General features: G+C 51.5%; 1 protein-coding gene across 1 annotated transcript in view; it reads right to left on the bottom strand.

Moving 5' to 3' along the window:
- The window catches only part of Kcnq1 (potassium voltage-gated channel subfamily Q member 1), a 340,852-nt gene that overhangs the window by 283,200 nt on the left and 32,678 nt on the right, over positions 1–24,974 (bottom strand). Inside the window, exon 2 of the mRNA XM_021200906.1 lies at positions 14,796–14,886. Coding sequence (XP_021056565.1) covers positions 14,796–14,886 — 91 coding nt within the window. The remainder of the gene's footprint in view (positions 1–14,795; positions 14,887–24,974) is intronic.

Raw genomic sequence — 24,974 nt, 5'->3', positions numbered from 1 at the left:
TCTACATGGTAGGATGCACAGGGTCACATGGGTATATGGCACCATAAGCAGCTACTTACAGCTACACCCCATGAGACACCCCGAGGCCTATCAGGCCCCAGGCAGCTGGAATGCAGCAGTGCACACAGGGTCTCTTGTTTCTCCCCAGGTGCTGGGATGGAGGCCCACCCTCCTGGCAGTCACGTGGCATGGTTACTGGAAGTATCCCAAGACCTCAGGACTTGGACTGGTAGGCACTTGGCCTCCATCCCGTCTCTGTGAGCCCCAAGGGTCATAGATCACCTCAAATTTTCAGGTGGAAAACCAGGACTCCAAAGTGCTCTGAAAGGCATGCAAGAGTGGAAAAGATGACAGACTGACAAACAGATCCAGCCAACAAGAGACCCAGGTGACCAGCCACCAGGTGTCCAGTCTAAGGACACCTATCATGGAGACAATAACTCAATACACAAGCAGTCTGCCTCCCTGCGATCTGATGCCACAGGCTCACGGTACCCAACAAGATGCCAGGGCCCGATGACGGTCGCTACAGTGTGGAAGACCAAGGGGTTCAAAGTGAATATGGCTGCTGGAATCAGCCCTTCCTTGGGAGAGGAACCTGGAGACAGCCCTGCTGTTAAGACACCTGATTCTTTCTGGGCACCCAGTACCTGTCACAGAACATCCTCCAAAGTGCTGGTGTTTGAGCCACAACAGCTCACAGGAGTTGGGGTATGGGCAAGGAACAGAGCCCCTTTGTTCCCTCCAAATGTGTCCTCACTTTACCCCAAGTTGAGAGTGGCACTTCCACATAAGGTGGGCCAGCTCCCCCTCCCTCTCCCCCTCCCTCCCACTCCCCCTCTCTTTGTATGTGTTCACATGTGTGTACATCCCAAGTTCATTAGCCTATGTCCAGAGCCTAGAGCTCTTATATGTGTGCAAGTTCGTTCTCTCTCTCTCTCTCTCTCTCTCTCTCTCTCTCTCTCTCCCACACACACACACACACACACACACACACACACACACACAGCAAGTCAAAGAGTGATGGAATGAGATCCCCCCCAGGGGATCATTGTATCCAGACTCCTCCTCCATATACCTGCAAACTCTGCTTAAGAAAAAATTTCCCTAAGGTATTGGCGAACTCTGAAGATGTCTTCCAGAGCCTGGCCATTGGCAAATGTGTCCCCTTGGGGTAATCCAACTACATCTACAAGTCTAAAAAATAAATAAATAAATAAATAAATAAATAAATAAATAAATAAATAAGGGAATCCAAGCAGTTACGGAAACATTTTGGTTACTCGGGAATTTTCTTTGTTTGACCTGTGATCGTCTGAGTAAGTATTAGAATGCAGTCAGTTACACGACAGATTTATGTATGCATGTGTCCCGCTCTGTCTCTGATTTCCTCCACCCAGCCAAATTTGGTCCTGATGGAGAATATAAACCTGTCAGAATCAGTGAAAGCCCTTCTCTGGATCCCGAGGCCAGCCTGGTCCAGGTGTGTGCCTGCCTGATGCTGGTAGGCAGTGACCTTCAGGACAGTATACTCATGTTCATAAAATAAACAACCAAAACAAACTGTGCCATGCCACTTAAATTCTACTTACAACCTTCTCGTGGAGAGTAGTTGGGTGCAGATGGCATCAGGATAAAGCTCACTAAATACAAAAAAAAAAAGAGAAAAAAAAAACAACTTACCTCAGCAAGGGTATCAGAAATATAAACAATTGTGGCTGGAGAGATGGCTCAGTGGTTAAGAGCACTGGCTGCTCTTCCAGAGGACCCTGGTTCGATACCTAGCACCCACAAGGGGCTCACAAGCATCTGTAACTCCAGTTCCTGAGGACCTGGTGCCCTTTTCTGACCTCTGCAAAGCACACATAAAATAAATCTAAAATAAATTTGAAAAAAATTGAACAACTCAGGCGCCTTGAAAATAGGCATTCAAGACACCTGGACACTGAGGCCTGTAAGGCCTCTCTGTCAGAAATTAAGATTGAGGGCCAGTGAGATGGCTCAGTTGGTAAAGCCACCTTTCACCAAGCCCACTCCTACAAATTATCCTATGACAAACACACACAAGGTAGGGCATGTGCAAGAATACACACTAAAGAAATAAATTTAAATTTTTAATAAATAAAGAAATTAAAAATCAAAATGTGTTCATGTATTACTAAGATGCTAATTTTCCCCAAGCTGACCTCCAGATTTGTATCCCCAATAAAACTCACTCTGCTTCTTCATAAAAATGAACAAGCTATTACTAAAAGTTATATGAACATGCAAAAGACCCAGAAATAGCCAAAACACTTAAAGAATAAAAGTGAACAGCACGAATGACTGTTTCTGCAGCCCTGCCTCAATGCTAGTAAGCACAGAGTTTGGCATCTCAGGATGACAGGTCAGTGACTCAGAACAGTCTGGCAGACTCATTCTTGTGGCACACTGGACTTTAAAAGGGATGGCAGGAGACTCAGGAAGTAAAGAATATTCATTCCAGAAAATGTTACTCGACCAATTCAGCTTCCACATGAAGACATATAGACTGCCAACCACATTCAGTACAAGGACATGGGAAGGACTCTGGGGCTCCATTGCCTATGCAAGCATGAGGGGCTAAGTTTAAGTTCAGGTCCCCAGCACCCAGGCATGACTACATGTGAACTCTGACCCCAGAAATAACAGACTGGTGGATACTGGGCCCTCTGGGTGGACTGTTTAGCTCCACATGCAATGAGAGGCAGAACATAGAGGACAATGGGGGAGGGTCCTAACATCTGTCTACCTCTGGCTCCACAAACACCAGAATGGGCAAGCACCCCATCATGTGTACGTACATGCACATGCAAGCGCACGCACACGTGTGCACACACACACACACACACACACACACGCACATACTCACATGGCATCACAAATCTAAAAGTGAACAGCCCATCACATGTACATGTACATGTACACGCACATGTGTGCACACACACACACACTCACATCATATCACATCTAAAACTATAGAACCACAATAAGAAAATATTTATGTCACACATATATATGATTATTAAGTATGAATTAAAAGGTAATTAAAACAATTGAAGATATAAATTTGACATCATAAAATTGAAAATTTCTTTTTGGGGGAGCTAGGAGTGAAATCTGGGGCCTTGTGCACACTAGGCAAGTGCTCTAGAACTGGGTCACACTCTGAGGCCCAAACATTGTTTTTTGTTTGTTTGTTTTTAAATCACACTGTTAAATAAATGAGAAGGCAAGCCACAGTATGGAAGAAGATGGATGGTGCAAACGTCTAAGGTCAGACCTATCTTCAGCTCCAGGCTCTGGGAGCCACTGCTGTGTCCAGGAAACTGTCTGTTGCCAACATGAAGCAATGAGCAGGGATCAGACCTCATCCGTGAGCAAGAAGAGACATGGCCATGGTAAAGAATGCAATGTAGTTCAGTTGATAGTGTGTCTGCCTAGCTTGTAGGAAGCCCTGGGTTTAATCTCCAACAGCACATAAACTGGATGTGGCAAAGTAGGGCTGTAATCCCAGTACTGATGAGCTGGGGGCAGGGAGATCAACTTCAGATCATTTTCAGCCTCAGAGGGAGCTAGGGGACAGAACCATGTTAAGAAATGAAAGAGAGGGGAAGAGATGAAGTGAGGAAAGAAGGAAGGGAGGGAGGGAGGGAAGATAAATTTATTGTGAAAGAAGCCCCCAGGCTTCCAGAGAGTTCCACAGCACTCAGACACTGACCAGCTCCCACTCTGCAGAAGTAGGATCCTAATCCACATGTGACAGTTAGTTCTCATCCAGGCTTCTCGCGCTGATAGTTCCTGAATTCAATGTGCAAATGGAATGGGCCCCAAGGGCCGGGGTGTCCCACTCCCAGCAGAGCCAAGCACAGCATTCAAGCTGCATATGTGCGTGACTCCAAAGTATGTGCAGATCTGAGAGGTGCACACAGGTCATGCACACGTGTGCCTTGTCACATGTCTGTGCATGTATGTGTGCATGTGTATGCCCCCCCCCCCGAACGTGCTTATCACAACTCAGAGTCCCAGCTGTGCTCGGCTGCCTTTTCTTCCAACCTGCTATTTAGCACTCCTGAGCATGTGTGGAAGCCATTGTTACTACTCACAGTTCCCAGCCTGTTTTGCAGACCACAAGTGCTGGGTCCACCTGCACTCAGCCCCTGGAGCCACATCTCCCGAGAAGAGCCTGTGTTATAAATACCCACGAGAATACAAAGCTTTGACACCAGAGGCCAGGGCGTGCTTTCTCAAGCATCGCCCACATGGGGGAGGAGAGCACGGCCCCTGGTTGCCACGACCCTGAAGGTACTTGAGGACATACTCCATTTCTCAAGCCCAGCAGTCCAGACACACTGAGATGGCCTCTGGGTCAGAGCACCTCCCACAGCTATTGAAGAGGCTGCCATAGCCCAGCCCCAGCCCTCAGCCCCCAACCCCCAGTCCAAAAACACCACTTGCTCCACCCAGAGACCCCAGTCGCCATGCAGCCTTGTCACCAGGAGACAGACAGTCTACGGGAAGCTGCTGCTGGAGCCTTCCCTCACCGGTCAGCTCAAAAAGACAAGGGGCCAAGGGGCCTGGGTGCTCAAGTGTGCCTCTCGACCCTGAGAGGCTGCCCCCAGCCCCCTCCCTCCCTCCCACCTGCGAAGTCACACAATGACATGCTTCAATAGCACACAGCCCGGGCCTCTGGTTTTCGTTCTGAGTGACCCTGGGAGGCCAAGAACGTGATGGGAGCCCGTCTGAGTGTGATGCCCTGGGGGACACTCAGGCCCCCAAGCCCTTACCGACACAGGCAACCCGCTCCTCCAGGCAGACAGCTGGCGGAATCCACCGAGCTGTGCCCCTCAGCCATGAGGCCCTGCAGCTCATCCTCTTACCCCCAACACAGCCCCCAAGCAGCTCCCGGGCGCCCCACTGCAGAGGGGTGCTGGGGCAGCCTACTCAGCCCACCCCACTATATTATGTCAGCTGTTAGCCTGCACTTAAAGCGAGGCGCTCCAGCTGGCCAGGGTCAGATGTAAAAACAAGGGCCTAACAAAACCCGGCCACCCCCCAGCTACTCTGAACTGGAGACCCCCACCGCATGCAGCACTCGCTGAGGAGGCTCTGTCCAGCCTCGGGCAGAGCATAAAGGAAACACCTGTCCCTGGCCGGCACACTCTAATCCCACTGAACCCGAGTGGAGAACCACCCCCAGCATGCAGCTCCCACCCCAGGTCTGACTTTTGTCCCGGGCCTAAAGGAAGGACGGTGGAGAAGGGAAACCACTGATCGCAGGAGTGGAAGCATCCTTGGGCCCCAGCTAGACCCAGGCCACTGAAAGCAGAGTGCCTGAAGACGGCACTCCCCTTACCCCCACCCCAACACACACCACTTAGGGTCCTTGGCTCCTGAATGGTTGTTCCCCTTTAGAAGGACAGGAGGCTCCTGCCACAGAAAGACCTTTCCTACCAACATGGGAGCCCCACGTAACCCTGCCATAAGCCAAGACCCCCAAAGAGCCCCACACTTGGCCACCCAGGCTGATTTATCACTACTTACCAACCTGGAGCTGAGTCAGCACAATTGTTAGAAAAGGGCAGAGGGAGTAGGGGGTGAAGAGGGGGGAGCATAAGACCACCCAGATACCTGGAGGCCCTGGGAGGGGGCCGGGAAACTATGTACACACTACACATGAGTCACACTCATGCACACACACACACACACAGAGAGAGAGAGAGAGAGAGAGAGAGAGAGAGAGAGAGAGAGAGAGAGATATAGAGAGAACACAGTATCCTGATGCTGTCTCATTCTCCCCTTGCAGATCCCCTAACTGGATGGCACAAGGATGGTAAGCTCCCAGGAAGGTAGATCTTGGAGCTAAAATAGAACTGTAGATTTGGGGTGTGGGGTGTGGGTGTAGGTGTGTGTGGGTCCCTCCCATTGATTCTGTCCCCATGACAAGATGCAGTACTAGGAGTGGAAACTGACCACACGCCCACAAGGGAACAGTGAGAGCTAATGCCAAGGGGTCTTCTTGAGGCCATGAGACCCTGCTGTCAAGCATACACTTCTCTTTCCCTTTGGGCTCAGAGTCACCAGGCAAGGGTGTGGAGAAGAGCCTGAAGGAAGAGAAACAGGAAGCAGGCCCTGTAAACCCAGGTAGGCCATGGCTTTGCACCTACAGAGCCAACCACAGACAGGCCCTGCCTGCATTCACCACCCTGCCTGGGAGCCTCCGACTAATCCCCACATGCCAGACAGTGAGGAATGGGTGGTGTCCTTCTAGAAGGTTCCCACCATGTCTTACTGTCCTCTCCTTCTGCCCCAGGCTCCTCAGGATTTTATCCAGTTCTGAACAAATGTGCTACATGACGATTCTTGCCACTGCACACAGTTCCACGCTGGTTTCACAGAGGATGCAGACACCAGAGCTATACCCTACAGGACCCTCCATGCTAAGGCCTAGGAGGTTCAGGAAATCTGGTGGCAGCTGAGGACACTGGCCTTCCTGCTCTTACAGTGTGCAGGCCTTGTAAAAGGAAGCCGCTGCCTCCAGGGCAGGGTGATGGCCAGTTTAAACCCCATAGACCTGAGGACCTAGGATCCATGGCTCCTAAATTGTGTCCACTGTGGTAGAGAAGGCTTGACCTGCCAATTCCACCCTCCCAGATGTGCCCCATGCATCCCACTTTCTGTGTCCCATGCATCCCACTTTCAAAAGTAAAAGCAGCCCGGGAGAGGGAGAGAAAGGCTGTGTTTTAGTTTGCAAGTCCAAGTCACAGTCCATTGTTGTGGGGAAGTCCAAGTGGGAACTTCAGACCGCTGGTTACATCACAGCCAGAGTCGAGAGCAGAGAGCAAAAAATGCATGCATGCTTACTTGCCTGTGCTCAGCTTCAGTTCGCCACTACCAGTCATAACCCCAGGATAGAGACCAAGGATAGACCAAGAGGCCCTACCATCCACCGTGGGCTTCCCACAACAATTAACTTACTTAAGACCATTACCCCACAGACACACCCACAGATCAGCCCACTGGGGGTCTTTCCAAGTGATCCTAGGTTGTGTTGAGTTGACCATTAAAGCCAACTATGACAGTAACGAGGGAGAGAGCCTTCCCCTAGGGGCATACACTGACTTTCTAAAGATAGGGGACAGGGACATGGTCCCAGTGTCATTGGAAATCCCTACAAGATGTATTTAGAGAGAGAGAAAAGTGACACAGATGCAGTAGAGAAAACCACCTAGTGGCCCCAGGCAGAGTCATCTGAAGTGACATGAACTAGAAACAAGTGTTTTGTGTGTCAACATGGAAATACAGAAGAAAGACACTGTGAAACCAAAGTGGCCACAAGCCATCCTGAGCTGCAAAGACCAGTGTGGGACAGTGCAGTACACCCATGTAGTCAGGACATATTAGCAACTTAAGCGCCATTTTAGTGCCCACGGATCATTAGAAACCAAGAAGGCCGGGAGTTCAAGGTCATTCAGAGTTGCCAAATGGCAACTTTGCCTCCAATCTCAGCACTCGGGAGGCAGAGGCAGGTAGATCTCTTTGAGTTTGGAGCCAGTCTGAACTACACAGAGTGTTGTCTCAAAATGACAACAACAGCAAAAATAGAATAAAGTATAGCAGCAACGACTATTCTGCAAGTTCTTCTGAGCAGAATGAGGGGTTTCTCAAAGGCCATAAAGCACATGCTGTAGGTCTCAAGGGCCACACAGTCTCTATCCTGGTTTGGAAAAGAAGCAAACCAACCAACCAAACCAAACCACAGAAGAGTCCACAAGCCTGCTGACTATGTGCTACCATGCCCTTCTTAGCCCCTAGCAGACAGGGTTTCAGCACTCCAGCCAACCCCTACATTCTCTAGCAGCTGAAATGGAGAAGATATTGGGATCCGCCCACCGTTCCTGCCCCAGCTCGTGGGCGCCATAACAGCATGTGAAAACCATTGGGCAGGTAGGAGGCAGGAGGCTTTGCTGCACCCCAACATAGCAGGCATTTCTAGCAATCCAGCAGGACATATAAGCTCTGAGGCCAACCAGTGGGACTTTTCTGCACAGCTCGGAGACCTTGGGGTCCTTAGAAGCAGCCCAGCCCCATCCACTCACCTATGCTACCCCCAGACTAGAGGTGACATCCTCCCACCTAGACTAACCCACGGAGCAGCTGTCTTCCTGGAGAGAGGCACCAACAGTCCCAGAGAGTGCCCCCAAGCCTCCCAAGTCTCTGGATGCCCTGGGGGCTGCAAACAGAGCTGAGCCCATGTCTGTTCCATTATCCCCAACAGCCCTCCAGGGACTACACGCAGATGGCATGTGGCTTCCATGTCTACAGGACCCCGAGGTGTGAGTTCTGGGTGTGAACTTGAAGCCCTTGTCCCATGAGCACACTGAAACACAGTTGGAGCTTCACATACTCTCTTCCTCAATGAATGTAGGAGAAAACAACTCAATCAAAAAAAAAAGGCGGGCATCTTGCGGGAATATTTTTTAAAGTGGCAACATGTCAGCTGGGGCAATAGGAACCTTGTGTGCTGAGAACATAGGGATAGAAAGTTCTGGTCCTGAGGGGACCCAGGAGCCCAAGAGAAAGCTGGCAACACTACTGGGTACACGGTTAGCTGGATAGCATCTCTAAAGAGCCCTGAGAACTAGATCTCTCCAAGCAGGGAGCTGGGGCCCCACAGGAAGTCAGATCTTGGGCTTGGCGGTGGAAAACTCAAGCTGCCTGCTGGTCTCCTGACCTTGTCCTACAGCAGCAATGACTCAACCTGCAGAAGTCTTCTTCCCTCGGCTGCAAACTAGTCTTCAGGGACAGGGACAGAGTGAGCATACTGACTCTCACCAGTGCAGCTAACAGTTGTGATATTAACGTCCCCATAAGAGATCTCAGACAGGCAGGGCGGTGGTGGCGCACGCCTTTTGATCCCAGCACTTAGGAGGCAGAGACAGGCAGATTTCTGAGTTCTAGGCCAGCCTGGTATACAAAGTGAGTTCCAGGACAGCCAGGACTGCACAGAGAAACCCTGTCTCGAAAAACCAAGGAGAGAGAGAGAGAGTGTGTGAGTGTGTTCTCAGACAGGACACCAGACCAGGCAGTACCTAGTGCAGTGCAAGCACCAACACTGCACTAGGTACAACCCGAGGCATGTCTCAGCCAAAAACACAGGACACCCGCTGCGACTCCAAGCAATAGAAGATGGAGAGCTAAGAGCAAGCTCTGTAACAGATCATGAAAACAAACTAAACCAAAGCAAAACCTAGACACAGCACCAAGACATGAAGCTAGGTGCTGAATTTAACGCCAATAAAGTCTCCACTGGCAGGAAAGGGTGTGAAAACGAATGCAAGAACATGAGAGGCCCTGCCGAGTGTGAACGAGGGTCTGGGACCTGGGGAGCTGACCCTGTCCCACTTGAAAGTGGGACCCAGCAAGGGCTGTTTTAAGGGCTCAGAGAGCCCACCGGATCTCATTTTGCCCCTGGGAAACTGAGGCCTGCCAAGAGAGTTACAGAAAGCAAGGGCGGGCCAGGAAGGGTCCAGCTGCAGGGAGGTGGGTCGCCCCTGCGGGGCCAGGGAGCCTCACAGTAAGGGAGGAAACTGGAGAGATGACCTCATCCCCCAGGCCTCCGGCCGCGCGGCTCACGGGTTTTAACCGCAGGCATGGCGGGACAGTTCCCTGGTATGCGGGCCGTGGGGCTCACGGAGCTAGTAGAGTGTGTGTTAGGACTTTTTCAATGCAGCTGTCTTTGTGTGGGATTTGAAAACAAGCTGGGGTTTGAGAGACAAAAAACAGCCCTGCACCTGGGCCTGGCCAGGGTCTCCTATTGCAAGGAGGGGTGGGTGGGTTTGGCGGCGTGCATGCACATTCAGCAGACTTGCACGTACATGGCGTGCACACACATGTGCGCCACGTCTACAGATGTACATACAGCTTGCTCTAGATTCAGAGGCTGGATTGGGGGCGGGGCGGGGGGGGGAGATGTCCTCCTTGGGGCTACAAACAAGTTTCAAGGCCAAGCACACCTACAACACCCCTGATCAAAGTTCTAGCCAGACTCTGGCCTGGCAGGGCCCAGTTTTCTCCAAGAACAGCTTTTCAGACCCACAGAATATGCCTGGCTCAGCAGAATGCTTAATCCCTCGGAGGCCGCCTGGCTTCCTTGGCCCTGGCTGAGATAACAGGGCTCTGGCACCACGAAAGCCAGGCGCTGAGGCAGGAGTACCGGCGCTGGGGTTGGGGAACACAGCCTCGCGTGACTTCTTCTCCACCATTTACCCAATGTGCTCCCAGAACCCCTCCCAGAGCTCCCTTGCCCTGGGCCCCCGTGGGGCACCGCGGGCTGTGGTTTGGGCTCCCGCGCCCGGCACTCTGGGCTCGGCCCAAGGGCTGCCGGAATGTGTGTAACAAGAGCGCCACCTGGTGTCTCCACAGCTCGTCAGAGGCTGCCGTCCTTAGCCCCAAGGCTGAAATAAACATCTTTGTTTTTCACCCAACTCCCATCCACAGCACTAGCAGCTGCATTCTACACTGTGTCCCCCAGCCTGAGGCTCCAACAGCCATTCTCACCCTAGAGGTCTGGAATCCATAACCCTGGTATCTGCCTGGGTCTAGGATACATTCACCTTTCGGTGGCCACGAGACATCTGCAACAGCACACAACCCCTCCTTACACCCTTTGACCAATCATCATGTCTTCTAGGAAGATATCACCATCCTAGACACAAGGTCCTTTGAGTCATACACTTCTTCACTGGTCCATATGTCCAGGCTGGACACATGCCTGCCTCACATCTGTCATGACTCTGAAGTAAGCCACTAGACGCAGCCAGCTCAAACCCTGGAATGTCTGGCCACTATAGCATGTGAGGATACAGCTTACAAACATGGCAAAGTGGGGGACAGACAATGGCTCAGCAGTTAAGATCCCTTGCTACCCTGGCAGAAGTTCTAAGTTTGGATTGGGTATGCATGTTGAGTAGTTCACAATTGTCTGTAACTCCATCTCCATGCACGCGCGCGCGCGCGCGCACACACACACACACACACACACACACACACACACACACGGGAGGGAGCAGGGAGAGAGAGGCTTTAAAATAATGTGGTAAAGCCAAGTGGGGAGGTTAAGACTGAAGCCAACTATACTCTCATCCCTATACTTTACAGCTGGAGAAACTGAGGTTCAGGGGTATCATTGTATCTTTAGGGGGCATGCCTGGGAACAAGACTTAAAAAGAAGGGGGCTGTGTATCCTACTCCACATATACACTCTTAGCAGCCGGGGTGTTGAGCCTCCCTCCGCACAATAGAAAAGTGTGAAAGAGATGTGAGCCTACTCAGAGAAACCCATCATCACATCTAGATTGCCCAGAAAAGAGCAGAGGAGAGTTCCAGAAGGGAGTGTGCAGCGTTGACCGGAGAGGTCAGTCCTAATAGTAGGAAAGCAACCCTGCTGGGTATAGCGTTTGTGCAAAGGTCCTGAGGCAGTTGGGAGTGAGAGATGGGGAGGGAGGGAAGGTTTGGATATAGGGGGGGTGCTTAAATGTGTGACACTCTGAGGACCATGAGGGAGACGTTGGAAATTATCCCAAACCACCCAGGGAGCGTCTGGGACACTCAGGTTTTTGTTCTATAAAATCTCTTCTTAGCTGTTGTGGGGCAGGGAGGGTCCAGGGAACGAGAAGGGGACAAAAGAGGTAATGAGGTCACTGCCCTCACAGTGGTGGACAAAGAGCCACTTCTGGGAAGCAGAACAGACAGGGGAGGGGCTGCCTTGGGAGTGGGGACCTGCTCACACTGAGGGAAAGGGAGGGGGAGGGGGGTCCCACCCACGCCTGCCTTTGCTTTAGGGTTGTTGGATCTGTGTTCACAGTTCCAAAAGTAGCCACAAGATGGCAAGCAGGCCCCAGAAAGAGCCTGGCCTGAGGGAGGCAGCAGAGGTCACCAGGAAAGGGAGCTTAAGCCAAAAGTTACTGGGGTAACCATGCCAAGTCTGGAGCTACCAGATGAGAAATGGAGTAGGTGCATTCACAGGCCCATATAGTACTATCTACACATAGGCGTGAACATAGCTACACATGAAGATACACAATACAATGTATACACTCACACGTACACAAGGATACACAAAACCAAGCACAAGGCCTAATGTGGATATTATACATGTAAATGTCCACTTACACACTCACAGATGCTCAGACAAAACACACACTTGCCTGCAGACACAGCTGTATAAAGGAATGTGTCCATTTGAATACATGGGTCCACGCATATGTGAGTACATTCACATAAGTGCATATATAGGCTTGTACTTGGGAGACCTCCCAGGAGAATGTTCTGACACCCAGACCCTTCTCAGCATGGGAACCATTTTGGCGCAGGCTCTCCAGACCAAGTCCCAAACTAAGAAATACAGAAACCTAGTTCTCTGGGGAAGAACCTGGCCATTCCCCTTAGCAGTAACCAGGAGCTATGTCCTCTCATAACATAGCCAGAGACCTGACTTCATCTGTGTGGCAGCCACTTGTGTAGTGGGCAAGGGAACAATTCTGACAGGAACCTGTGGGGACAGCATCACACATAAACCTAAGGAGCCCAGGGCTCTCTTGCCCACCTTGGCTCTATAAGGGAATACAAGGGCCATGTGAATGTCCCCAACCATATCTAAGAGCTCCATCAGACAGGTCTTGAAAGATTATACTCTGGGACTAAGGGGTGTCGTCCAGGAAACTGAGGCTGATAAGCTAACACACCACAGAGAGATGCCAGCAAAGATTTGGTGGCATCTCTCCAGCCACATGGAACCAACTAGGGAATAGGCAGACTGGCTGGATGTGGCTTCTGGAAAAACTTGAGGCCCTGACCCCGACTTGAAGCCCAGGGACCATAGGTACAGGAACTGGCACCTTTGTTAAGTGTGGGGATATCATAGGCTAAGGCCCACACTGAAAAGTCCCAGAAAACTTCAGAAGAGAAGTCGCCCTCTAGTGACCACAACTTCCAATCACAGCTTGTCACTGTTAGCAGCTGCCTAAACAACCGCAGTGACATCCCAACCCCAGAGGCAGGCACACCGCTGGCTGGCACCATAGCTGTGTGGGTATCCCCATCATAGTTAATACGTAGTACCCTGGGTTGAATGCATTGAATTCAGGGGCCCCTGAATTTTGCTACAGAGCCAACTGTAGGGTACAGGAGCCAGGCCAGATGAACCCTCCAGTGACCTGTAGAGAACTAGGTACTACCAGGCAAGCCTCGTGTTTGATTTGGTCTACGGTGAAGACACGTGTCCTACGGAGTTTTAGGAAAGGGGGCCACTGGGATGAATGGAAGGGATGGAATGGAGCAGTGCCTGCCTCACACTTCCCTGGAGACTCCTAAAGCCACTGGCAGTATCACACATGAGTACTCAAACTTGAGGAAGACGGCATCCACCACCCTCAGGCCAGGACCAGAGACCTCTACAAGCCAGGAAAAGGATCTTTCCTGTGGCTCAATCTCTAGAAGCCATAAAGGAAAGATAAAGTTGACACATGGAAAAAAAAAAAAAAAGGTGTGGCTGAGCAGTCACCACTGTGCTTCAAGACTTAGCAGGACAAGCTGCCCAGCTGACAGAGGCTCTATATAGACAACACTGAGAAACACCTAAGACCCCTGTGCAGAAGGTGAAGGGCAGCTAAATGTGGCCCTTGTTCCCTGTAAGGGTCAGGAACATCCCATCACAGGAAGAAAACACAAGTGCACTCAAGCAGAAAGACACTAGGCTGCACCATTCTGGCCTTTACCACCTGATGCCATCTTGTCTCCATAGTCCCAGCCATGCTGACCTCCACCCATCCCATCTTCCCAGAAGCATCATAGATCCATCAGCATTGCTTCTAAAGCCTACATCTGGCCCAGCAGAGAATGGTGATACACGGAGTGTCTACCCTCATGGCTCTTGATGGCCCTCACTGAGCAGGGTCTGCCTCAGTTGCTTCACTGGATCCTAGCCCTCTTTCAGGGGCTCATATCTACCAGATCAACAGTACCTCAGCCCCTCAAAGCATTTGGGTTCACACACGACAGGGTACCATGAAGACACAGTTGGTTCTTCACAGAGTTCAGGGTCACACGGGACAGTCCCCATGCCCTTCACAGAGTGTGGAATCCTAAAAGACAGTCTAAGCCTCTCACAGTACATGGGTCCCATAGAACAGTCCCCAAGCTCCTCAGAGTGTAGCTGGAACCTGGTATTTGGAAATTCCATTCCTCAAACTTTCCACATGTTGCTCTATGCTGGGACAGGGCACACTCCCAGGTCTGGCCTGCAGAGAGCTGTGTACCAAGGTAGTCATGGTGCACACTAGGACTGCCATGATGGCCCTGCCAGAAATGATACATGAAAGTCCCCTGAGCTGAAAGGCCCACCCCAGTGACTGAGTTAGAATCTGGGCTAGGACACCAGCAGGGCCCATGAGTCAGTCAGCAATAACACAAACAAGAACCATCCAGCCCTAGGCACTGTCCCCACCCCTCAGTGCCACTGTACCCATGTCCTCCTGTCCTCTCTCTGGGCCTAGGTCAGAAATTCCCCATACAAAGAGACCCTTTCTGTTCTTCCTGCATCTTCAACACACGGCCCAGGGGCCCGGTAGACATGGATGCAGGGGAATTGCCCTGTCTGATAGCCCAGTAGCAGGGTGGTTGAGACCAGGGGTGGGTGATTCTACCCTACCCAGCCCTCCTCCACCTCTTCCAGTTGCAGTGATGACATTTACTGATGGCCCCGGGTGCCTACATACCATCCAGAAGAGGGTCCCGGTGGCCAGAGTGGCATACTGCTCAATAGTGGACAGGACACTGAAGATGAGGCAGACCAGAACAATGAGGAAGCTGTGAGACAGGGGACATACGGTCAAATGCCTGATCCAGCTTCCCTGCCACCTCCCTCTCACCCAACACCCCACATGCAAGATCTTTACTGCTGGCATTCCCAGGGGTTCCTTAGCTAATGCACTCAAACATGGGATCCATGGGATGGGAACCATTTACCATGTGAGGACTGACCCCAGACTGGTGTCTCAATACACGCTGACCTTGAAAAGGCTACACTGTGCCATCTCAAGAGCAGGCAATACACAGGAACAGTACACAGCCTGGTGGGTATGGCCTTAGGGACAATGGGTCAGGGTCTCCTAGGAGGCACAATGGTCCAACCCCCAGTATATCCAAGAACCTGGGTGTACAATTGAAGTTCAGAAGTGCTATTTTTACGAAATGGGAGCCTTCGTTCCCAGGAGTGCAGGGGGATAGAGTCCCTCAGCCAATGGGGAGACCCAGGAAAGGAAGGCAAAGCACAGCCTGAACCTGTGCCCTGAGGACACCCAGAAGGCATAGCTTTTACACTGCTCTGATTCCAAGGGCACTGGGAAGATAAGTCTCCCTTCCAAGGTGGCCTTCAAAGTTGCTCCCACTTGCGGTGTGTGTGGGGGGGTGCAGATTATTAGATAGGGAGATGCTTCGGGGAGCTTCAGAGACTCTACATACCCTCATGGCGCTTGTTCCTGGGGATCAGAATAGAAGTGGGGAGCTGATGTATTGTCCCAGGGCTACAGGAGGGGCAGACAGAGAAGGCATACACAAAGACATCAGGGCCCCAGCACAGACCCCTGTCCTCAACAAAGGAACCCACCCACTCTATCAATCCTATATCAGGTCTGTAAGGCCCAGACCACCAGCCTCAGCCTCAGGGTCCCAGAGGGCACACAGCAGCAGTAGCCTGACTCAGTCACCATTTCCTGGGAGAGGCACAACTCAGGTCTCCCACACCTCTTAAGATTGATGTCATCCATTCCTGGCCTCTGCAGACACCACTAGAGGCCCAGAAGACCAACAGGCAAAGGCCCCACATTGCCCACTCCTACCTGCTCTGTCAGGTCAAAGCCTGCAGTCACAGCTTACTATGCCTCCCCCAGGACAGACACTCTTTGTCATGCCCATTTGCTCCGAGATGCAGAGCACATCCCAGCCTCCTCCTCCTCTTGTTTCTCCTCACCCCGGCCCAGGTGCCAACTCCACCACCTCCAGATCCCCCACATCATGCCCAGTGTGGTACCCTAGTGGTACCCTGTCCCCCTCTTACTGGTATTGAGGACCTGATGTTACTGCCCTGCCTAAAGGCAGAGACTCAGGATCCTACAGAGTGGTCCCATATCATCTGCAGAGGTTGCTCCAGTACCCACCCCGCCCCCATGACACCTTAAACACAACACTTTTGGCCAAACTGCTCTGCCAAGTCCTAGTGCCTGTAGCCACGCCCAATCAGTGAGCATCTTCAGAACAGGTGACTAATAAAGAGCTTGGTGTACAGAGGGTTTGGTACCCCAACACACACCTACCTCCATTTAATCCCAAACTCCTACCCCTCTCACCACACCTATGGTAACCACCACACCTATGGTCACGGTAGACAACGTCTCCATTTGGCACTGATCCCTGGCCAACACCCACACCAGGATTCTCACATAGAGCACACATCTGATTTGGCCCCAGCAGAGCCCTCCAGGTGGGCTTCAGCCCTTACCACTCCCCATCTCTACCACCATGAATTCCTCATAGGCCTTAAGGCTCTGGCAGCAGCCAGCCCCTAACCCTGGCACCCAGTGCTGCTACACAGGATTGTTGCCTCATGTCCACTCTCCACATGGACTTAAGGACACCCCCAGAACAGCACGAGAGGAAATGCATGTCCTCCTTGGTCCCCCAGTAGTGTTCCTCCTGACCAGTGGTAACCACGCTGATTGTTTGCCCACATCTGTCTCCTCACACTGATCATATGGAAGCCCCCTTGTAAGCTAAACAAGCCACATCAGATCCTCAGGAAGCCATGGCTCTTGTGTGGACACAGCAAACACTGGGTTAGGTGGGAGCCCCTCTGCTGTCCATCCACAGATTAGATGTCCATCCAGGCCTGCTAGAGAGGTCTAACTTTAGCCATGTATCCCCAACTTCTTTCTGAGACTGGTGTGACCTTTTGAGACTCAGTTCTACCTACACTGACTAGGCTCTGCTCTCTCCTCAGACTGACTCTTCACAGAGTGGGGCCTCACTAATCCCGGGTGTGTGTTGTTTTGATTTCCAGCAGGCAAGGAAGTAGGGTTGGGCTCATCTCTAAGGCAATCGAGAGTAGAAGCTCCACCCTAGACCATCGGTTATACATGAAGCCAGAGAGCGACTAGCATGAAGAAATGCAGCCTTTTCTGCCTGCCCCTCTACAGTGACATAGCCAGGCAGACCCGACTTCAGATTCCCAATTGGCACATTAGCAGCTTAGGTCTACCCACTCTTGGAACTGTGGGTTGCGGGACAGTGCACACCCCTCAGTGTCTCAGCACCTAGAAGTGAGGGAGTGACTTTACCCCAAGGTCTTTGAGAAGCCCTCAAACTCCTGGCATCAGCACACATGCAAAGACAAGGTGAAACCCTCCCGCTGCTTCCCTGGGTGCCCTAAAGCCCTCCACACACACCCCAGGGTACAATGTAGCCAGGCCCTGTCACCTGGCAACAGTTTGACAGAATAGCACCAGTCCCTCAAGAATCTGACAAGTCACAGTGTCACCATGCTAGAACCCAGCTCCTATTTCAAAGGGGGACATTGGGATTCCTGGAACTCCTGAGGTCACTCAGGTTGGATCACAGAGGTGGCAATGATAGCTCTTAATGGACTTTCAATTCTTTACTGCTAGGGTGACAACTTGGTCTTTCAAGCCCTCCAGAGCCTCTGCTCCAAGATGGAATATGATAGCTCCTGCACCTGAGGACCAGAGAGCTTATGGGTAGCAAGGGAACAGAGATCTTCAAATAGAGCACAGGAGGAATGGCTGTCATAGGCCACTCTGCCCACGTCTGCGGGGGGATCAGGGCCCCAGCAGGGCAGCAGCTGCAGCCTTCGGGTGGAAAATTCCGACTGCCTGGAAGGAAGGAATCAAAACAAGGAGGCTGTGTGGAAGGCCCCCTCCTCTCCAGTTACTCCCACAGGGCAGTAGGGAAGGCCATGGACACACAGACCAATCCTGGGGTAGAGGTGCGGAGCAGGTAAGTCCCCAGTGCAGACAGGAAACCACCCACTTCTCCACAAGGCTGGCAGGGGCTAGGCAATGCAACCACCAAAGACAGCCCATGCTAACCTGCCCAGGAACCTTGAAGTTGGGGACAATGGTGGCAATCTGCCCCCATATGCTGGCTGCCTTTTAGCCTCAAGTATTCCGAAAGCTAAACAGTTCTTCAAATATTTGAACACATTGGACTGCCCGAGAAAGGGTTATATAGCATAGTTTATTTTTTATCTACTCCTGATAAAACGAGTTTTATCTTATTTGCTACTTTATCTGTTCCTGCCCTGGGTGGGGCGGAGAGCCTCAGAGAGGCCGCACCAAGGGTCTCTGCCTTTGGGGAGCTCGTGGGCCAGATGCCCAGGTCACCCACTCCTGCCTCTATAGGACAGTTGCCATCCCTCCACCGTACCTCCATAACCCAGAACCGCAAGGTCAGGCTATCATGAGGTGCTCTCCACATCCCCCACTCCCAGCAACAGCAGAGGAAACTAAGGCCCAGGGAAATGCCAGTGTCCCTGGATACAGACTACATGTTCGAAAGAGGGTTCACTGTGCAGGGTATGAAACAGAAGGTTCTCAGGAACAATACCCTGCCTGTTCCGCTCTCTCCAAATCTAACTCATCGGCCGTGACCGCAGCCCAGCCCTGAGGGACGTCCAAATGCTTTATCGGACATCACTTCAATATCTCTGTGCCCAGGTGACCTGGGAACCCAGAAGAACACGGCATACAGCCAACCCTGTGTGGCTGCCCAGCAGAAGGCATGGGAGCACAAGGAACAGTGTCGGGGCATGGACAGGCCAGCTATGGCAAACTTGGAGAGCTCCTCCATACATGTTAGGCTCTTGACCAGTAACTGATCTTTAAAAAGCCAGGGCTGGGTCTAGACCCATGGGCAGCCAGACCTGCTCAGGCACAGGCCTGATGGTGATACTGCCCCAGCCCACAGCACCTAATCATCCCATCAAGGAGGGTAGTGCTCTATACATGCAAATAGCAAAGGGTCTGTCCCAGAGAGAGTGACTGTCAGCCTAGCCACCATCAAGTTTCCAGCACCCAAAACATGGCAGTGAAACATCTCAAGAGGCCTCAAGCCATTGTATCTGCATATACAATAATAGCATGAAGTGCCCTAAAACAGTGTCAGGCTGGGGCTGGAGGTGCTGTGCACAAAAGGTCACTATTCATGGGTAGAACTTGAGGATACTTGGAAGATAAGCCAGGGATGAGATGACACACATTTCAGGATCAGAGGCCCCTGGAGTTACCAGATCTGCAGAGACAGAAGGCAGGATGGGGTGCCAGGGGCTGGGAACAGTTTCAGTCTAAAATAACAGGACATTCTGGAGGTTGATGGTGAGAACAGCTACCCATTCTGTGAGTGAACTTCACACTACTGGCATAAGCACACAGACACAGCCAGGCCTTGTGTTTCGCCACAACTAAAATAGATTTAAGAAAGAAAACCAGGGGCTGGGGGCATGACTCCATGGCCAAAAATACTTGCTGCTCTTCCAAATGATCAGTGGTTCAGTTCCCAACGCCTCTGTTGGGTGGCCTCCAGCTCCAGAGGCTCTGATGCCCTTGTTTGGCCTCTATGGGTGCACCCATACGTGCATGCACATGTGTACATACAAACTAAAAAAGAAAGAAAACCAAGCAAATTGATTTGATAATAGAACTTGAGCTGGCTAAGTACACTGACCATGAGCTATAATTGAAGCTATCAATATCCAAAGGCCCCTTGGAGGCAGCTCTCCACAGGCCAAGAAACAGTCAACCAAAAAATCTAAGGTACCATGAGCCTTTGAATGCACAACACCCACAGACTAAATCCTTATGTGTAGAAGATCCATGTGTAGGAGACTTTGCTATTGTTCCCCAGGGAGTTACTTGGAAAGATTCCACACTAACCCTCACATACACTACCTGGGAAGGGAAGCCTACAGGGGGACCCTACTAACTCACTGCCATCACCCACCCTCATGTCCACCTGGACTCCCAGCTGCCTGACTTCAGGTTAGATATAGACATGTCCCAGGATACTAGACTTCTAGAGGGGACAATAGGCTTAGGGTTTCCCCAGGAAGGATCAGCACAGGGGATGGTACCAATAGTAACTGTCAGCTGAATAGAGCTGGCAGGGGCTGGAAGACTTCAAGGCAGCCACTTGCTCACGACACAGCCTCTCCAATGTACTGCTCAAGGTAAAGCCTAGGCCAGGGTTACCTCCTGAAGGGACATCCCTCGGGGCGTGCTGAAAACCCAAGGTGTGCCAGGGGCTGATCAGTTTCCCTTATCAAGCCCTGGGTGGAAGAAGTACAGAGGAGACACAGGGGAGTGATGGTTGGTGTCAGGCTCAGTTCACTTATGCATATTTAGAAATTCCTGGATTGGGAACAAGATACAGCCACCTGTGGGGCAAATAAGATCCAACATTGTATAGGGCACACGCAGAGCCACATAAACGGTGAGCTCAGGCTGGCTACATGGGCCAAAATGCTCAGAATAGGAGAGCCACCTCATTCTACACTATTCTGGGCTACCTCACCTCCTCTATCTGAATGGCCACCTCCCATTCACTCAGAACCCATTGGGCACCTTCTGAAGGGACAGTTGACCTTGGGTTGGGGTATACCAGATAGCCCAGGTTGGTGGTCTCTGTCTCACATCCTCAGTGGCAAGGCCACACCACAGGCTTCAAGAATAACTTTGAGGCCTTTAGGTTTATCACGTAGCCTATGTCAAGCCACCCATCAACAGTGATTCTCAGAGGATCATGAATTCTTAAACATCAAGATCAGTTGGGCCAAAGCACATACTGCTGTCACAGGCTTACAGGTGCTCAATCTTTTGACTCTGTGGCGGCATATTGTCATCTACAAAATCCACACAGAACTGTGGGACTGACAAGTAAAAAGAAGTCTTAGAAAGTCTTAAGCAAGTGTATTATTTGGGAGGGGGGCACATTCATAGCTGTGTTGGGCCACACAAGGCCTACAAGTTGGGGTGGGAGGTGCTACATAAGCTGGGGGAGACCCAAACCAGCTGTGCAGCCCACACACTTTAGGCCTATACAAGGTCAGCCCTTGCCTGCCTCCCTGAAGGGCCTGGCTTCAGGCACGTGCCTTTGCCTATGGCTAGAGCTCCCAGACCTGAGATTCTCCTGGGCCAGCCACTGCCTACTTCTTGAGACTACACTGGCTCTAGACCCTTTTAGGCCTGGTTCTGGCCATAGTTCATTTCATTAAAATGTTCTGGTGGGAAACACCATCAGGGGTGACTTTATTACCGAGGAAGTGAGCGTACTAATCCATTGTCTCCAGAGCCCTTAAATGTGCTGATATGAAAGTGCAAATCCATCAGGAGATTAGCCTCAGCCCAGCACTGAGAGGCCTGCCTCACTTCACAGCACCAACTGACACTGTCCCCATGATTTGGCCTAGAAAGCCCAGAAAAGCAGAACATCCACCTGACTTTGCAGAGCCTCCCAACCTCTGTGCCTATGCACCCCTTCCAAGGCTAAGGGTAGACACCCAGTGCATCTTGTGCCCTCATACCAGGGCAACATCCTCAGTCATCAAAGTCCTGAGAAATGAGTGGCCCTACCTTCCCAGGTATCTATGTCTGGCCTCCTCCAGCCCACTGATTGCTTGAAAACCTCTGTTTCTAGCAGAGAAGCTCTTGGCCAAGTAGGGGGACCCATTGGCTGGCACACATCTGAAAGCCAAGCAGCAGGCCAAGAACACACTGTGGGGGGTGGGGGTGGGGGGGTGGAGTATTTGCTGACTGAGTGAGCAATTGTTACGCTGAGAGGAAGTCTCTGGTCCTCCTCCTCCTCCTCCTCTTCTTCTTCTTCTTCTTTTTTTTTTTTTTTTAGTTTTTTGAGACAGGGTTTCTCTATAAAGCCCTGGCTGTCCTGGAACTCACTTTGTAGATCAGGCTGGCCTCAAACTCAGAAATCCACCTGCTTCTGCCTCCCCAGTGCTGGGATTAAGGGTGTGTGCCACCATGCCCAGCTCTGGTCCTCCTCTATGGGACCAATTTGTGCACCTGCTCTGACTCTCCAGCTCAGGCAAGCTCTTCACAGCCTCTAACTAGGTCAGTGCAGGACACAAGACAGAACCCAGACCTGATGCTGGCCAAGTCATTAGCACTGGTCATGAGCAGATGAATGTCCTTGGAGGCTGTCTCCAGGCAACAGGTTTAAGGACGGCAGTACATCCTATGTCATACATATGACCAAGCCTGATCGTTTAGGTCCTTCCGAAGGCTGCAGAGGTAGAGGCCACCAGGTCACTGAGTCAATGGAACTCCATAGCCACTCTCCATTCAGCTAGACTGCTAATTAACAATCAGAACACATCATTTTCATTTTGGAGTCCCTTCCCAGGACCCAGTGTCCTTGTCCCTTAGCACTCAGAGCAGCACCTGGCATTAGACATCCCCTCCCAGTAGCTCCACCATGTGTGACCCAGAGAAGCTTGGCCCCTCCCAAGCCACTTGTCAGGCAAGGCAATATCCCAAGCCTGGGTCCCACCTTAATGACACATGTCCACAGCTTGGCTCAGAATTCACCCCAGCTCACAGAATCCAGACTTTACTTCAGCAGAGTCCCAAAGAATAGGCAATGGTGTCACTGTTACACCCTCTCAGGGAGCATCTTGGTCTTCTTCTCCTAGGTTAGCCATTCAGATAGGTGAAGACCACCCTTGGCAAGGGGGTTAAGCCATCTGTACTGTCATTTGAAACCTTTTTTGGAGGCTGGGGAGAGGAGCAAGGTACTTGGTCCATAGTATGACGACCTGAGTCTGCTCAGAACCTATGTTTGAAAAACGAGGCATGGTGATGTGTGCTTATAATTCCAACACTGGAGAGGCAGAGAGGCAGAGAGGCAAGCAGATTCCTGGGACTCAGTAGCCAGCTGGTTTAGTCTAATTAACAAGCTTTGGGCCAAGAAAAAGACCCTGTCTCAAAAACCAAGACTGACAACCCTTGAAGAGGGACTCTTGGTTGACCTCTGGTACACAATACACACACATGCGCGCGTGCACACACACACACACACACACACACACACCCTTTTGGAACACTAGAGGGATAGGACAGAGATGGGGGGGGGAGGTATGCTCAGATAATGTGCTCAGAGCAGGGAGGTAGGAACATTAGCCAAAGTCAGAGGGAAGAGCTGGGGAGCACAGCAGTGCTTCGGGGCTAGTGGTTGTATCTGCGGCTGGGGGAGCCTGTGGTGGACAGTGTGCTGACCTCTATCTCAGAGCAACTCTGATGGAGAGTGTGTGTCTGAAGATCTGCAGCCTTACGGAATCTGCTGCAGGGCCAGACATACATGACTCCTACAGGGTACGGAAACTGCAGCACCTGCCCTGGAACTGCTCTAAGAGCCCCTGGGCTACCCCAGCTGGATGGCACCACATAGGGCCAGACGCAAGAATTCGGTTAGCACTCTCCCCCCCCCCCCGCTTCTCTCCCTCGCCTCTTGCCCCCTGCTCCCCACCTCTCTCCATTCCCTCCCACCCACTACCACATAGTCATGGCCGGCCTCTACTTCTCTCCTCTCTGCTCTGCCTTTCTCTGCCTCTGCTACTCTCTTAAATCCCTCCCCCATGCCCTGAATAAACTCTATGCTAAAAAAGAAAAAAAATAGAATTCAGTTAGCAAATAGATCTGGATCCTCTTAGGAGGCCACAACGGCCCCCACAGAATATGAACCAGAAGCCTCAGGTATGGGGAAATGGATATGAACCAGCTAGGAACCAATGTCTTCCTGTAACTTAGGATGTACGTGAAGGTGGCCTGTCTTTTATTTACAAGATTGAAAAGAGAAGCTCAGAGAGGGTTTACGCCCTTCCCAAAGTCCCACAGCAATCAGTAGTTAGTGAGATCAGGGCACACAGCATAGGTCTCCTTCCGAATAGCTCAAAACCTCTAGGAAAGTCATACCCCAGAAGGGGAGCCAGGCATCTCCCAAACACCTGGCCCTTAAAAGGAAAGGCTCTGGAAGAAAGGTAGCTAGTGGGCCTGGCAGAAGGCAGTGATCTCTTCCACACCCCAGGGCCCAGAGCTGGCCCTGCTGGGTGGCTGGGACTCCAGAGACAGCCTGTGAGTACGGAAGCATGCCATTCTTCTAGGGACCCGAGGAGGCCAGGGCAAGTCAGTACACTAGAGTGTTGTGTCCCTTGGCCGTCGGCCATACCGCCTTGCTCCCTCAGGTTCCATGATAAGATGCCTTCGTGACTATATTTAGAATGTGTGGTGGGGACAGGCTTGCATGACACATGCTTGGGACCTGTCAGCTGAAGGCATTCATGGTTCTCCAGCGTGACGTGGGGGGCCACATGCCCCCCCAACACTCCCCACTTGGGGCATGGCCTCTGTATCTTGGAGATGTCTCTATCCAGGACAGTTTTGGCCCAGCAGCCTCATCTGGCTCAGAAAGTGGGTCCTGCCTACTTAGGCAGCTCACTGGGCTGACAGATCCCCACAGCCAGCCAGATATCTGTGTATGTCCATGTTCTCACAGTTCAGTCCTATTGGGAAATTCCCTCGTTACATCAAGCTCAAGTCTCTCTTGCCGTCTTCTGGTCCCCACTCCAGAAATTTTAAGGAATCTCTGTCCACCAAGCCATTGCACAACCTCTGAGCCTCCGTTTCCCCTACGGAGGAATGGGAACACATCCAGGCTGTTCAGCAGCTGTCTGTGTCCAGTAAAGGCAGGACTGTCATCAGATCAACTCCCTTGTTCCACGGTGCCCAATCCCAACCATACCATTAATATTCTTTTTTTTTTTTTTTTTTTTTTTTTTTTTTTTTTTTTTTCGAGACAGGGTTTCTCTGTGTAGCCCTCAT

The sequence above is a fragment of the Mus pahari genome, chromosome 1 (genome assembly GCF_900095145.1).
Source record: "Mus pahari chromosome 1, PAHARI_EIJ_v1.1, whole genome shotgun sequence".
Taxonomy (NCBI): Eukaryota; Metazoa; Chordata; class Mammalia; order Rodentia; family Muridae; genus Mus; species Mus pahari.
Note: the sequence above shows the minus strand (reverse complement) of the source record. Positions and strands in the feature narration are given on the sequence as shown.